This window comes from Sciurus carolinensis, chromosome 6, assembly GCF_902686445.1.
Source record: "Sciurus carolinensis chromosome 6, mSciCar1.2, whole genome shotgun sequence".
In the NCBI taxonomy this organism is placed as follows: domain Eukaryota; kingdom Metazoa; phylum Chordata; class Mammalia; order Rodentia; family Sciuridae; genus Sciurus; species Sciurus carolinensis.
In genome coordinates, this window is record NC_062218.1 from 118,866,178 (window position 1) to 118,883,123 (window position 16,946).

Consider the following 16,946-nt stretch of genomic DNA (forward strand, 5'->3'; position numbering starts at 1 on the left):
TGCAAATTACTGCAATTCACCATGATATTTTCCTACATGCATATATTGTTCATTGATCATGTTATTCTTCTAAAGTTAATTTAAAAGAAAAGTCTGGGATTCAGACTCTAGGATTCTAAATTCAATCAAAAGGCAAACAGGCTCAAAAAATTTAAAGTGAAAAAGAGTCCCACAAAGATAAGCAAGCTATAATTTATAATTCTGATCTTTTTCATATATGTGTCATGTAGAAGTGAAGTATACATATTCCAATAGAACTAAATAATAAACACAATCACTAGAATAATAACAACTCCAGAAATCTATGGGACAAAATACTGTAGTACTAAAGATATATATTTTTGATTATTTAAGGAAAACTGAATATTGCCATTCAAGACCACAAAGTATTATGAAGATAAAATCAAAGGAATCATTCTGGCAACCTTTTATTTAGGTTTTGTCCGTTTTTAATCTCATTTTTTTATGCATTACATTTTTTTTCCTCCTCTTCTTTACTAAAAAATGTTATGGATTTAATTTTGCATGTTGCCTACATTCTCACTTCATAACAGATGCTTAATACTCTCCAATGCCAGAAGCTGTTTGTGGGCAGTTTACAACAGCATACCTCCCCAGGAACTACTTGAGTTGAAGAAGGCAGACTGCTCCATGCTTATACTCCCTCCCTTGGAACAACCCCTATCCAGGGTCTGCTTGGTGCAGAAGTACAAAGCTTTGCCTTAAATTGGACATTCCACCAACATTGGTTGTGCCCACTGTTGCAAACACAAAACACAGTTCAAATTCTCCCTCTGCCCAACCTTGCATTACTTATCCACTTACTGATGATTCTTGAATCACTACCTAATAAGATTCTAGTATACAAATATCCATCTCCTAGAGAACATGAACCAAGATGCTAAAAGGAAAACAGTAAATAAAAAGTAATATGGTTAAAAAAAAAAAAGTAATATGGTCTAAAATTCAATATGAGACAAATTAAACAAAGACATGAGTAGGGTATTTATGAATAAGGATTTTATTATAGGAAAGAGAAGTGAAATATGGCCTCAGAATTTTAAATAAAAGATTACCATTTTTAATTCTCACATTTTATAGTACATGACTAACTTTCAAATGTAACACATATGTGAAAATCACATAAGATGCTCATTTGAGAAAAATAAAACACAATGATGAAAACTTCACCCAAACCATAAAAGAGCCAATGTTAATATATTACAAGTAGTAAAAGGACTAGATGTTTCAGATGTTGTTAAAATACTAACCCAAGAGTTAGGTGAAGGGTTTCAGTCTGGGTTCTTGAGATGTCATCTACCTACAAGGGCCCTTTGCCTTGGCTCCTTTTAAATCTGATTAAACTATAATTTAAGGAGCAAAAATCAAACTATGTGGACAAAATTCTAACAAAGTATTGGGTATTATCCTATTAAAGTAGAAAATTTGCTTCTACTTATGTATAAGTCTATGGATCCTTTTAAAATAAAAATATTCAGAACTAACAGTAATGAGAGGGGATTCAGAAAAGAAAAAAATAAATAAAGGCATTAAAGGGTGTTATCAATAGAAGAGCAATTTTTTTGAAGCAGGGTAATTCCTTCCAATAAAGTAAAAGAAAGCTGAAAAGTGACATGATCAAAGGTCAAAAAATAAGGAAACAAAAACAAATACAATTTATTTTTCAGGTCTGGGAAGTTAAAGATTTTATTTGTTGTTTGTTCAAAATCTTAAGAGACCAGAAAATTTTCTGGCACAATTTTCTTTTTAAAATATGTGAGATTTTAAAACTTTAGTTGCATATCAAGACCCACAGTCATAGGGGGTGTCATGAGAGCAAAATTTATCCTGGTCTTTGTAAGCAAGACAAAGGTCGTGAGTGAACTTGAGCAGACAATTTTCCTCAGTGATCCCTGCTGGTCTGGGGTGGGAGGACAAGCAGATTTAAGTTAGCAAATGAAAGAATCACAATTATATTTTGCTAAAGTTAATATCAGGAAAGACAAGGAAGACTTTTCGTACCACATCATGTCATCATATGGAGTCTTTGTTGGAACAAATATTACTGAATTACTCTTCAAAAAACTTGGAGTAGAATGCTCATTAAAAAAAAATTTCGCACATTATAAAATTGCTATTTCCTATTTCTTTTCTTACTCAGTGTCTATGTCATAAAGATTCATGACACAAATTTCAATCAGTTCATTGCTAAAAATCTGTATTCTTCCTTGTATTATATAATTTTCATAGTGTATAGTTTTTCCATATTTGCCATAAGCACAAGCAAAGCTCTTTTAGTCAATGGATGATAATTTAACACTGAATTGAATAAGCATGAATCTTTCTCCTAAGAGGCACATATCTGCTGACTGTCCTTCATGTCCTGGGCTCTAAATTCTCACTGTGCACTGCAAACTCAAAGAGGGAGACAGGGCTATTCCCTCTTTCCAAGTTTTACACAGTGGGGGCAGTGGAGGTGGCATAGGTTCAATACAGGCTTATTTACCCCCAAACTATTGAAGTTTTATTAATAAAGAAATAAGCTTAATAAGATAAAATAACCATTGTATTTTAAAGAAGAGAGCAGCTTATTTCTCCCTTATATAGTAGTCCAGGTGTAAGCATCCACGCAAATACTACACAGTGTCAGAGATTTCAGCTTCTTCTCTCTTGCTGCTCAAACATTCATAATACTGGACTTCCACCAGTAGTTCAAGATGACTGCTCCAGCTCTAGCCACCTTATTAATCATCCATCCAGCAGGAAGGGGGAAAGAAGCAAGAGGAAGCCACCTACATTCCGTTGAGAACAAAGGTAAACTTACACCCATCACCTCTGTTCCAATTCACTTGCCAAAATTGAGTCAGTTTGCTAAACTATCCTGAAAAGAGGGCTGGAAATATACTATCTGTCCAGGAAAAATTCTTTACACAAGGTGGGTCAAATACTGGGAAGAAGGAGCAGTCTTCAGAAAAAGAGTTTAATGAGAAAACCTTCTCAGTTTACCCAGTTCTCCCTGTGTGCAGAGAAAGAAAGCTCTGTGAGGGCAACCAGGTCAAGATGCACTTTCCACCACAGCTGGAGCCATACTGAAGCCCCATTCCTGGTCTCTTTCTTATACAAGGAATTCCTTCTTAAAGTTCCACAGGTCTCATATTTGGTTTAGAGTCACTCTGTCCCATTACAAATATCTGTATAATTAAATCAAATTATTGCAGTTGAGCATACTCTTGTCCCCAGAAGATCCTTGGGCTTCATGTAGATCACCCCCTTAAAGTTATCTTTAAAACTTAATTAAAATTATATGCATTAATCACTTGTTCTTCCGAATGCTAGGTAAATATTACCTTATTTAACCTTTAAGCTGCTTATGAAATAAGTATTATTCCCATTCTTTTCGTAGATTAAAAAAAAATGAGGTAAAAAAGGATGAGTATCCTGTGGTGCATATATTTAAAAAAAAGAGAGAGAGAAAGAAGAGAGATTCAAATGGAGGCAATTTGACTCCAAATTCTTTACCTCAGTACCAACCCATCCTTCACTGTACAGACATACAATATTTTCCTCAGCCAAGATGATTTATCCAACTTATGAACATACTGATGTATTTTAGGGAATCTCAGAACTTCAGAAATGAGGAATTCCTTATAGGCCTCCTGGAGTTTGTTGAAAGTAAAAAGGTCATACAGTGAGCAATGACAAAAAGCAAACTAAAACACAGGTCTCTTGGATTTCAGAACAGAGTCCAGCCACCCTTCAGACTGGCCCCTCTTTGGAGACAGTAAACAACAACAAAAGGATATAAAGTCAAGCTTCTCCTATAAACATGCTTCTATTACCCACAAAATAATAACCATGAATATTCTAGAATACTTCCCTTAAAAGAAACAATCTCTATTTGATTTTCATGAGATCTGGGAAATGATGTTGACCAAATTGTATTGTTATATCATGTACATGTACTAATCCCACCATTATGTATAATTATAAAGCACCAGTAAATAAAATTATATATATATATATATATGTGTGTGTGTGTGTGTGTGTGTGTGTGTGTGTGTATACACACATATAAAGAAACAATCTCTAAACATTTTAGCCAGTTTCAATTTCAAGGCAGGGATGTTTTGCACCATAGACTAATGCTTTAAAAAAGTCAACTTATGAAATTGTTTCCTAAAACCTGGGGATATTTTAGGGCATTTTTTCTACCATCAAAGGGTTATTTCCTTTCCATTTAAGTTTTTCTTAAAGGAAAACAATATATTTTTTATGGAAACCCAATTACATTTCTAAATGTCTAAAAGAATACAAAAGAAATTTATTATGGAATTGGGAAAGTGGGTGAGGGGAAAGGGAAAAGCAAAGGAGAAAGAGCAGATTTCTGCCTCAATTGCAATGCTCTAATTTATTTTAAAGAGCTATATATTGAGTATGTGTATTGATTGTATAGCTCTAATAAGGTAAATCAAACATTAAAGTTAGTGGTTTAAAATGAGGAAAAATAGGCTTCCCATAAGGATACAAATAAAGTCAATTGGATTCAGTAGGTTCTGTCCTAATGGTTTTTCCCCAGACTATACCAGAAGAGCAATACAAAAGTACCTGCTGCCAGGGGTTTCTTTACACCAATTTTTTACTCTGACTCAGGGAAATCCCAATGCAGCCTTCTTTTTGGGTTGTATTTACCTCATGAGGATTGCTCACAGAAATTGCTAACAATAGAAATAGTTCTTGGTTAGGATACAGACCCAGCAGGATGTTCAAAATGCCACAGGCAAATCAGTGGTCCTGCCTGGCAAAGCCTGCTGGTAGGTAACATATGAGCCATATGGAAATTGCTAAAACAGGAAATAAACCAGCAGGCTCTGAAGTCACCAGCTTCTGTGCCATGGTAGAATTAGCATTAGTCTACGGTGCAAAACATCCCTGCCTTGAAACGTCCAGTATCCATGGAATTCTACCAATTCATGGTGATACAGTTTGCAGTATATTCAGCTAATTTCCTTCTTACAACTTTGATTAATGCCTTAAAGAAAAAAATGTAAAATGAAAAGCAGTCATGCAGATATCACACATTGCTTGACAGAATTAATATTCTATAGACACTAATTTTGTGAAAAGATGATTGTGTAGCACAATGTAAATGTCTTAAAATTGTTAATGTATGTGTACTTTCCTCCTGATATCAAAAGGCCTTTTATTTCCCCTTCCTAACAGAACTTTTAGTCTTAACTTGCAATGTAGAAATAGTCTCGGGAAACAGCTGTCCTAATAAGAGAGAACTCTCAGAAAAGTGAAAACTGTTCACCAAAAAATTCTCAACATCTAGAAAGGCACCATAGATTTTAATTTGAGACATTTTAGGTCAGGTTTTCTTGAACAAGAGATTCTTGAAAAAAGAAATACTATCAGTACAATATATTTGAAAATACTTTCCAAGTAAATAATGTCTGTATAATCTCCAAATACATACGTGGTATAAGGGCAATGGATCTCAATCCACCCAAGGTATAGCTCTTTTCACAACACAGTGCTTAAAAATTGATAAGAGTCATGGTATACTTGTGATTTGAATCACTGTGGCTTACGTATATAATTGTGTCAGAGACTGATGCCATATGCTGTTTTTTGTTTTGTTTTGTTTTGTTTTGTTTTTTTTCCTGGAGTAAGTAAAGATTTTAAAAATAAAGAGTGACCACAATAGAGGATATCTCAGGTTTTTCAACCCAAGCAACTTCTAAGGAAATGTGCTGTGCTCAGCTACATTTTACAAAGTTCCCATTGTCTATGTCATCATCAGTTTATATCATCAATATTATGAAGCACATATCAATTTTTCAGTGATTTACAAAATATATTATTTTAAAAAGAGATTTCTGTTGAAAATGGGATGGGATACCTAACACACTCTCTCTACGTTACAAAAACAGGGAGAGTAATGATAATTAATACATAAATATTAAGGAGTTCCTAGAAGATACATTCACATAGAAATTTTCATTTGATACTAGGGATTGAATCTAGTGGTGATCTACCACTCACTTATATCCCCAGCCTTATTTATCTACTTATTTTTATGTTGAGACAGGGTCTCATTAAGTTGCCCTGCTGGCTTTGAACTTCTGTTGCTTCTGCCTCAGTTTCCCAAGTTGCTGGGATTACAAGCATGCACCATCACACCCAACTTGCAACATATATAAATTTGGAGTAAAGAACATGCATTACTATTACATTATTACAAATTTAAAAAGAGACTTGCATTTCATAAAGCATTCAATTAAACCCTCAGATTTATTGAATGGCCAAGCATTCAAGATGCCAACTCATGATAGCTGAGAGAAGGACATCATTAGGCTAGAAATGGCATCTTAGGTTCATCCATTCATCATTCATCCATGAAATTCTTATTGAAAAGCTACTGTATTCCAAACATGGTACTGACTGATGGGCACATGATGGTGAATGAAACAAATGAAATAGCAAAACTTATAAGTACCACCATCAATTGAGTCTTTTAGCCATAGATAAATAGGAAAATAGAGATTATGAGAACTTAATGAAGGAGACAGCAATGAAGAAGTAGAGAACATTGTGGTAGAAAAGGTTGGTGAGGGGTCAACCGTGAACTGAGGATGAGGAGGCAGGGACAGAGTCAAAGAGGAGGAACCGAATTCCAAGCAGAAGACAGATTTCACTATTTCTCCTCTGATGCTTACCTGGTGTTTAGGAGGAATTTTATTTTTTCCTATAGGATGAGAGTGAAATCTGAAAAACTAAATGCTTCTTAAACATCAAGAACTGACAAAATAATTACATTAACTGAATAGAAATTTGCCCTAGATTTGGGTTCTCTAAATACTGAAATGAATCTTATATAAGCGTGATGGTAAGGGAGGGAATGCACTGAAAAAGTTCACTGATAATTCAGAAATGGAGGAGATAAGGTTTCCTTCTAGAAATTGAATCATAAAATCACCATATAATAGGTCAAAGAGAAATTAAGTCATTTCAAACAGCTAGAAGTGGCTCACAGACATACAAAGTTGTCTAAAATCATCGACAATGAATGAGTCAGAAAAGTCAGCACTGGAAGGTAAAAAAATGTAGGAGATGAAGATTATCAGAGGCACAGACGAAGAGAGAGTGTGAGCGCAAGGATATATTCTCTTTGGTTCTAGGAACAAACAGAACTTGCACGAATTAGGGCTTCTTAAATTGATATCATCCAACCTAAACTGATTCTATCAATCTGTACAGGATTTTAATTATATTCAGTTTTCCCAAGTACGTTCCCTTTTGGGAGGAAATTAGCTAACCAAAAGAGGATGTACTCTTTGGTAGTGCTATTTCTCTCTATACATGAATACACTGACATTCTGCTCTATGCATTCATTTCTGGAAGCCTCTGTGTGGGCTCCTAAGACAAGGATCCTCATTCAGTATGCAATAAATCAGTCTTCTGATATGGTAAAGATGAAAACCAGACCACATCACACAGTATTTTCCTGCTCTCTCATCCACATATTTTTTTCCCAGAGAATTAAGGAAAAGACAACCCCCATTCTTCACAGATAAGATCAGCAAAGCCACAAGTCTCATATGTGGCTGAACCAGGACCAAAAATCTGAACCTTCTGATTCTTTGTTCACCTTTTATTCCATCAAACCCGTACTGCATCAGAGATATGGGTAAAACACCATCTATTGTCAGTATCTAAATTTCAAGGTTTGAGACAAGCAGGAAATTTTAGCTATTCCAACCTGGAAACCAGCTAAGTGGAATACATTCATCTAGTTAAATTGTTTTTAAGCTTCCCCACCCCATCACCTAGGGCATTCTATTTCTTTCATTTGCTATGTGCAAGGCTGCTTCTGATAGTTTTAAAAAATGGTACCACATCATGTCTAACATCCAATATGTAGATACAGATGGCATTTCATGGGACATCATCCTTTTCTACAAATGATAGGAAGTGCAAAAATAAACCCTCACAGATAGCAGGCTCTGTTGCACAATGATAAACATGCCAGACAGTAATTTTTCATTTTAGCAATTTCAACTGAGGAGCAGTTTCAACTGTCAAGCCCTAACCATTTATCATATTTCTATTATGAACTGTATTCTAACATATATTACCAAGCTCCTATGTAACACACTGAATGTTATTATTTAGTATGTAAGTGGCTTTTTAAAAATACAAAGTACCCTGCCAATCATGAATTCTTTGCTCATAATACCATCTCTCTGGAAGCCAATGAAAAACACTCTATCACTTTTGTAGTTGAGAAATTAACACTAAGTCAGACTAAGTTAATGACAAAAGTCAGGTCTGTTTTTAGCAACAAGCCCAGCTAGAATAAAATTTTTATTTAGCTAATTGTGTTCAGGCTACTATAAAGGCCTTTGAACTTTTAATGAACTAAATCTTTTTAAACTTTCATTTGCTCTAGTACAAATCTCAGTGATGTGATAGTCCAAATGTATGTACAAAGAAATCAGTGCAATGAATGGGGAAACAGTTGTTCTGCATACCAGGAAAAATGTCCAATTGGAAAAATGTTCCATATAAAACAACTTGAACACCTGAAAGTCCTCTATGGATTAAATATTATCTAAAGCTGAGTAAAAATTCCAATTTAAAAGGTTATTAACTCTCTTTTACAGAAAGTTTCTGATTGAACACATAAAATAAAAATTGAACAGCTTTGGTATTCACCTGATAATTTCAGCCCACATTAATTTCCTCCTGCTCTTACTATAGTTTTATCTATAGGATAAAATTCTGGTGCGTTTAACTTTGAAAGACAATGAAAATTCGGCAGCCATTGGTAGCCTAAAATTGATAATGTTCTCTTCTAAAATTTAAACCTGCCTGCCAGGTAATACCTAGATACTACTATATTTAACTATGAGGAATGAAAGGAACCAGCTGTGGAAAGAGAAACACAAAATGGGGAGCCTTCTCAGCCATTCCTTCTTATGTCTCACTTTGAGAACAAAAGCCTCAGCAACTCAGGAGACTTTCCAGAATGCAGTTGCACCCAGCTGAATCATTTCATCAGCCCCAACTGACTGGACCACCGCCTTCTGGTGGTCTTGACCTATCCTTTTCTTCTTACATAATACTAAAAGCATATGTCCTGCACATGGACAAAGACAACAGAAAAAAAGGGGAGAATCTGGCCCACAGATGTATGATGTCACCAGAGAGAGCCTGTGGTACTTATAAACTGTGTGAGTTAGAGTATTTACAAGATGAGTACAAGAAACACAAAACACATGTTAAACTATGACACAAGGATTGACTGTGCTACTGCATTTCGCTAATAAGAATTTCACTATCTAGATGCACAAGCAACAAAAACATAAGACAGAAATATGACATCTAAATCAATGGTTTATTTTGGAGTAAGCTAATCTCATCAATACATATTTTCAGCTTTAAAAGTTTAGCTCACTAACCAAACTATCATCACCATCCCCCCAATTCAAGTTAGATGTTTACCAAAAAACATGTTGTATTAATATCTCAATTCAGACAGTAATAACTCCAGTACTTCCCTGGCATTAAAATTTAGCTTATTCTATGGCAGCATCTACATATTTAATGTATTCAGCGGTTAATAAATTGAGCTATAATTAAATGATAGTTTTTGTCCTTAAATCAATGCTTTAAAACCTGAAATGATTCCTGTACATGAAAAAACATCCAAACTGCAAACAAATGTTTGTGGAGGGATTATCCAAATAGGCTCTATTAACTAAGATAGATTTTATAAATATATTCTGAATATATTGGAAAAGCCTGAAGCCTATAAATATGGGAATCTGATGATACAGAGAGAGGCTGACAATATTGCTCTGAAGTCTTTCGTTCCTATTGTAATTTCTACAGCAGCTGAGGTTTCACAGGTTGTTGCATGTCTGAATGAAGCACCAAATGCACTGATTACACCATGTTACATCAGACTTCCATGAGGAGGGGAACTGGCATTAGGTCTGTCCACCGTCTCTTATGTTATTATTACAGATGAAATTTGTGTTCAATTGCACGTAAAAGAAAACCCAAACAACACTGCTGTTAGCACACATGGTGTTACATAACATCATCAAATTTTAAGCATCACAGGGGTGATCTGACAATTAGAGGAAGTCCAGAATAACTTCTCCAGGGGCCATGTGTCTCAGTGCATGATTTTCATTGCCCTTGTCTCAAAAGGGAAGCTGTATCTCTGGACCTTATATTCATTCTCTAGGTAGAAGAAAAGAAAAGGAAGGTAAAGGGGAAAAGGCAAGTGCAGCCATGTCTGCTCCCTTTAAAACCTTTCCTCAAGCTCTTCCAGTGACTTACACTGAGAGAGCACTGGTCCGATTGTGCCACATTTAGTAAAGGCACTGAGCAGTACAGTTATTTAGTAGGTGCATAAGCACCTCAAACCAAGGTTGGATTCTGATCCAAAGTGAGAAGGAGGGGACAAATAATGATTAGGCAACCAGCAGAATCTGCCACTGTTACCAGTGCTCTGCTTTGCTGTCCAATTGTTTGTGTACAAGCCCAACAAGTGATAGCTTTCAAAGCATCTGTAAAAGAGAAACAGTTTATAATGATTCTTTCATCAGAGAGTAACTGCTGTCCCAAAGATGTCCAAGCTCAAACTGACATATTTAACACTTCAGGGTGACCTTCAAAAATAGTTAAGTAGCATGCTTTTTTCCCGGTAGTTGTCAGTAAGGGAAAAGGGAACTTTTAATTAGAAAATGTAATCGATCAAATGGAAATAATAAGAGCAAAATCCTGGATTACACTATTTGGGCTTTGTATTTACAGACCATGCCTAAGTCATGTCAGTCCAATATTTCACCACTGCTGTCCCCATAGTAATAAGAGACTGGGCATATTAAGCCTGAGGGAATTACACTTCTCTGTAAGACGATCAGAGGAAATTGCTGAGGTTTGCCATCTGTTCTGTATGAAGTCAGATATTGGGCATTTTTGCTAACTATAAAGTTTACCCCATTGAGAAACACTACAAATAAATTAGGAATGATGACCATTGAAAAGTCTACTTACAATTTAAGTAAATATTTTCTAGATAGCATCATCAAAAATAGAAATTAATTTTAATGTCCATTTTATCTTTGAAAGCATAGTCATATATGACATAAAATGCCTTAAAGAATCCAAATTCTTAAATTTACTACTGTAAGTTTCTGATATTTGGTACCAGAAAACGTGCAGTTGTGACACTCTATGAGATGAGGGAGTCCTTATGTTCTTAGTTACTTCAGGATTTCTAGACAAAGCTTCCAGAAAAAAATAAAAATAGGCTCAACCTTTAAGACAAATTATTCAAAAAAATATCTCCCATTGTATTTCTTTAGCCTAGTGGTGACCACTGACAGAAAGATGAAATAATCTGAGTGGCAGACACTAAATTTACTTTCCCAAAGCCACTCGCAACTGTCTCAGCTTCTCTTGAGGTCAGTCAGCTAAAATAGTCCCTTCCCATCTTCCCTCCTGGTCATGGTACCCAACTGTGATCAGAAAAGAGGGAAACCTGTGGGAACCCTTGAGGCACAGACTCTGTTGGAAAACCCTTAATGATTCCTTAATCTTTAGCTCTTCCTCCTCCTTTTCTGCCTAGAAACTGATGTGACACCTGGGGGTATAGCATCCATCTTGCCACATAAGAGAAAAGTCACACAACATGAGTAGAGAAATAGAATGGCAGATGATGCCTGGGTCATTGGCAATACTGAGGGTCAACTGCATTAGCCCTGGACTGCCACCTCAGAACTTGTCACCTGAGAATAATAACCATGATATTTGTAAGCCACCATTGATTCGGTTTTGTACATTTTGCAATTGAACACAGTCCTAAATAATATTAACTAGCTCAGCTTTTATCAAATGTATTCAATAATATCATGCCATATCTCTGAAGTTTTAAATATTTTTAGAACTGGTTAATCAAAATATATTCTGTTTTAATTTTGATATGTAACATTTATTTTAAAATAATACTTTATTTACCTTTTCCCTTAAAAAAACACAGATATATAGATGAAAGGATTCTAAAAAATACTTAGGATTACTATTTATAAAAATTCCAAATTAATACAAGTATATGTATATGGCAACTCAATAGTAATTCATATGAAATACACATGCTGCCTCTGCACAGTATATTTGCTTGTCTATTGGTTGGTTATTTTTAAAGTACCATTTCTGGAAAATACTTCAGGTTGTACAGGCAAGGAAAATTATATTCTTTGTCATATGATAAAAAGCTTTACAAGTGAATCCTATGAAGTGAGTGTGATGTAGTTATATACTGTACACACTTTATGGAGACAAAAAAGAATATGAATATATATATAGATCTAAGTGTGTGAATGTGTATATATTTATGTGTGTGAATATGTACAGTGCAAACATGTTGTGTGTATATGTGTGTGTACATATGTATACATATACACATACTTTCAAAAAAGAGGCAGCAAATTAGACAATAGCTATTAACAAATAATTAATGAACATCTTATTTAAGTTTTTGAAACAGTACTCATATAGAAAGATAACTGAAGTTACAACCTGTTTAAAACTTTCACTGCTATAAAAATAAAAAATTCCATAACATATTTTCCATCAAAATAATTAGCAATTTACAAATGCCAACTGTAGCTTTTGTTCTTTAGTAATGAATAGTTTGATAATGCTTATGATAAGCAAGCTAAAAGTAAATTTTGAGAATCCACTCTTAAAATTTCACCTTTGACTACTAAAGTCCTCTTCATCTATTAGTGGGATGCAAAGGAGTCCATTTGGAGTCCAGTCTTCATGACTGGGTCCCTAGCCAAGCAGGACGTCACAGTCACATTCAGCACATTTAATGAAGCCAGTTCCCTGACTTGGGTTGTCTTAATGCGTTTGCTCCAGAGCACTGTAATAACCAAGTGAAATAGAAATTGTTTCTTTATTAAGGATATTGTCAGTATCTCTTTAGTAGAGTTTTCAATTCAAATACTTATAAAGTTTTTAAGTTTATTAAGCTTACATCGTATTATTATATTATTGTTTATTAAGTTGATATTAACCTTCAATCCATTTCCAATAGTCAAAAGAGTGGAAAGGAAGAAGAAAAAGGAGAGAGATAGGAAAAGGGAAAGTATTAAATTAATCAGGCAGTATTCCTCTTCAGTATTGGTCTTGAAGTGGCATTACATATTCTCCAGATTATATTCCATGTGCATAGAAAACAATATTAGCAAATTACCAAGAATATGGAAAGGAGCTATATTAAGATCTCTGCCATCTACCATCAATCCCCTTCTCCTGTTCCATAGTTAATTCCATATCTTTGAAAACACAAGGTATTTCTTTGCCTATAGATTTGTGACTATGAATCTTGGAGGATTTATCGGGACAGTGGACTCTCTGGCACTCATATTTAATATTCTCATGAAGCAGTATGAAAATGCCACCATTGTTGTCATCCCCTTTAGGGTCTTGGCTTCATAGAGGTTCCCTGTTGTGGACAGTACCTGGACACCTCTACAAGGAATTGGCTTGGTTTCCTCTTGTGAATTCCCACTTGAGCTCCTCTCTGCTGACTGCATTGGTATTTTATCCCAGAGACTGCCCTTCTTGGATCAAATTTCATTGTCTGTGTCAAACCTGTGGAGGGTGACTCACTGCTCTCTTTTTAGACTGAAGGTACTTCTGAAAGACTGGAGCAAAATAACTTCTTTTAAACACTGTCATCCTGATACACGGCAGACTTCTTCAATGCAGGCAGCTTCAAGATAGGTAGAAAAGACTAGATATATCCCCACAATTTCTTTGCTGTCATATCAGTTCCATGCTTCAGAAACACCTGGGAGGAATTCCAAACACATTTACCAATTCTAGTGTGCTGCCAAGGACAGTCTTCCAAGCTGAGGTGATGCAACATAGTTAATGTTTTGCCTCCAGTAGAATCAGCATCACAGCCAGGGCAGAAGGAAAATGGGAGGAGTCTGAACCTCTGCCAAATACCACTATGTCTAAAAACAGCTGGATTATTTTACAAACAAAATTTCCCCAATGAAGTGAGATTGTTGAGTAACAATAAATGTTCTTGGCTTGTGAGGTTATCTGAATCTCCTGGCCTTCTTCTTTCAATACCTGTTAGGAGTAAAGCAACTGAATTCTCAATTTTTCCTGAAATTACTGTGTGTCTACTCTTATTTCTATTAGGTCATTCATGTTCTTATCAACAAACTCATTTTTTTTCACCCTTAAATAAGAGCAGGTAAAATTATGGAATTTCATAGAAATTGCAAGTTAATATAATATGATTATTTTTAAAAACATGTTAATTCTTTAGAATTTGCACCACCCCCTTTTAAATCTGCAATACAGGGGATTGAATCCAGAGGCACTCTACCACTTAGCTGAATTTGCAAAATTAATATAATATTATTATTATTATTATTATTTTATTTTTACAGACTGCATTTTGATTCATTGTACACAAATGGAATACAACTTTTCATTTCTATGGTTGTACATGATGTAGACTCACACCATTCGTGTAATCATACATGTACATAGGGTAATGATATCTGTCTCATTCCACCATATTTCCTATCCCTGCCCCCTGTCCCCTCTCATTTCCCTCTACATAATCCAAAATTCCTCCATTCTTCTTTTACCCCCACTCCCAACTCCCATTATGTATCATCATCAACTTATCAGAGAAAACATTTGGTGTTTGATTTTGGGATTGGCTTATTTCACTTAGCATGATATTCGCCAACTCCATCCATTTACATGCAAATGTCATAATTTTATTCTTCTTTTTGACTGAATACTATTCAATTGTGTATATATACCAGTTTATCCATTCATCTATTGAAGGGCATCTAGACTGGTTCCACAATCTAGCTATTGTGAATTTAGCTGCTATGAACATTGATGTGGCTGCATTACTACAGTATGCTAATTTTAAGTCCTTTGGGCATAAGGGGTAAGGACCAAACTTCCTTAACAAGACTTCTAAAGCACAAGAAATGAAAGCAAGGATCAATAAATGGGATGGATTCAAACTAAAAAGCTTTTTCTCAGCTAGAGAAAAAGTCAATAATGTGAAAAGAGAACCTAAAAAGTGGGAGAAAAATCTTTTCTACATGCACTTCAGATAGAGCACTCATCTCCAAAATTTATAAAGAACTTAAAAAACTTTACACCAAAAATACAAAGAACCCAGTCAATAAATGGGCTAAGGAACAGGGCAGACACTTTACAGAAGAAGATATCCAGGTGATTAACAAATATATTAAAAAGTGTTCAACATCTCTAGTAATTAGATAAATGCAAATTAAAACCACCCTAAGATTTCATCTTATTCCACATAGAATGGCTATTATCGAGAACACAAGCAATAATAGGTGTTGGCTTGGATGTGGGGAAGAAGACATATTGTACATTGCTGGTGGACTTGCAAATTGATGCAGCCACTCTGGAAAGCAGTATGGAGATTCCTCAGAAAACATGGAATGGACCCACTTTTTTATCCAGTTATCACTCCTCGGTTTAATATTATTACTTTAAAAAACATGTTAAATCTTTAGAATTTGCACCATTCCCTTTTAAATTTGAATTCAGAGGCACTCTCCCACTAAGCTACATCCCTAGTCCTTTTTATTTTTTTTTTTTAAACAGGGTCTCTCTAAGTTTCCAAGTTTGGCCTTGAAATTGTTATCTCCATGTCACTGAGATTCTAGGCATGAACAACAACCCCCACATAAAATTTGCATTTCTTTTGAGGTAAATACTTTAATACACTTTCTCCTCTTTTTCCTCATTTCATCAAACATGAAATCTTGGCCCTGGAGTTTGAAAATGATGCAACTTTGTTAGATTTTTTGATGACATTTACAAAAATGTTCACTACTCATATTTACTAATTTATTCTTAAACTTTCTCAGATTTATTGGTGGAATTTGACATTTTCACTGAGATTAACCTAATGTGTAACAATTAACTTAAACTAGTGCCTGTTAGTATTTCATATGCTTTAAATGCATAACATGGGATTATAAACCAGGAAAATATTTCTTAAAGGAAAGGATAAGGTCTAGGTTTGCTGTACTAATCATTCTACTACAACTACTTAATATGAGAAAGTTTTGGTGTGACCAGGGGAGCCCCTTTACCTCCTAAAAAGTAGCTCATCTGTATAAGAAAAAATTTTTATTTTTTTGACACATAGCATTAACTTCACAATAGACCCATGGATTGTTATTGTTAGGAGAAAGTCTATTACTCATTTTTTATTAGGCTGAACTAGAAATTACTGGTATGGAACAGTTTTTGACCTACAAAAATATCAACATCATATGCTTCAACTAACAAAAAGAAAATAGTCTTCAAGAAGGATTAGAGAACTTGCCCAAGGTTAGTAGGTTAGTAACTGTGTTAGAATATAAACCAAGACTTCTGGATTCCCAGGCCAGGTGGCTTGATATTTAGGCACATAGCCTCTTTCTATACCAGTTTTCTTTCTATTACAGTTCCTGCTTCTATCATTTAAAACTTTTCTGTCACAGAAAGAAAATATTAAAGGAATTTTCTGCCTGAGGAATAATAAAGATAATAAGATGAATATTTTATTTCTTAACTAACTCTTGTATGTAGTAAATGGGTTAAATTTCCACCTTTAATATATGCTTTGGTAAATAGTATGTTTGGGGATTATTTATCAATTTTAAATTAATACATTTGGTTAGTTCCCATAAAAAAAGTAAGAGCACACTAATAAAAAATAAAAATAAGGAATAAAGAAAGAAAATATATAATAGAAAACTTACAGATATTCTGATGCATATTTTTTTATTTAAAATCTTTTGTGTCTCTTTGATTATTTTCTCCAGCCAATGGTGTAGTAATAAAAGCAACA

At 34.6% G+C, this 16,946-nt stretch overlaps 1 protein-coding gene across 3 annotated transcripts in view; it reads right to left on the reverse strand.

Moving 5' to 3' along the window:
• Prr16 (proline rich 16) overlaps positions 1 to 16,946 on the reverse strand; it is a 287,956-nt gene that overhangs the window by 245,089 nt on the left and 25,921 nt on the right. The window contains exon 1 of one of the 3 annotated variants that reach the window (XM_047556774.1): positions 13,549 to 13,661. The exons of the other annotated variants lie outside the window; for them this stretch is intronic. Coding sequence (XP_047412730.1) covers positions 13,549 to 13,623 — 75 coding nt within the window. The 5' untranslated portion in view covers positions 13,624 to 13,661. Of the gene's footprint in view, positions 1 to 13,548; positions 13,662 to 16,946 lie in introns of those variants that run through there. 3 annotated transcript variants of the gene reach the window in all.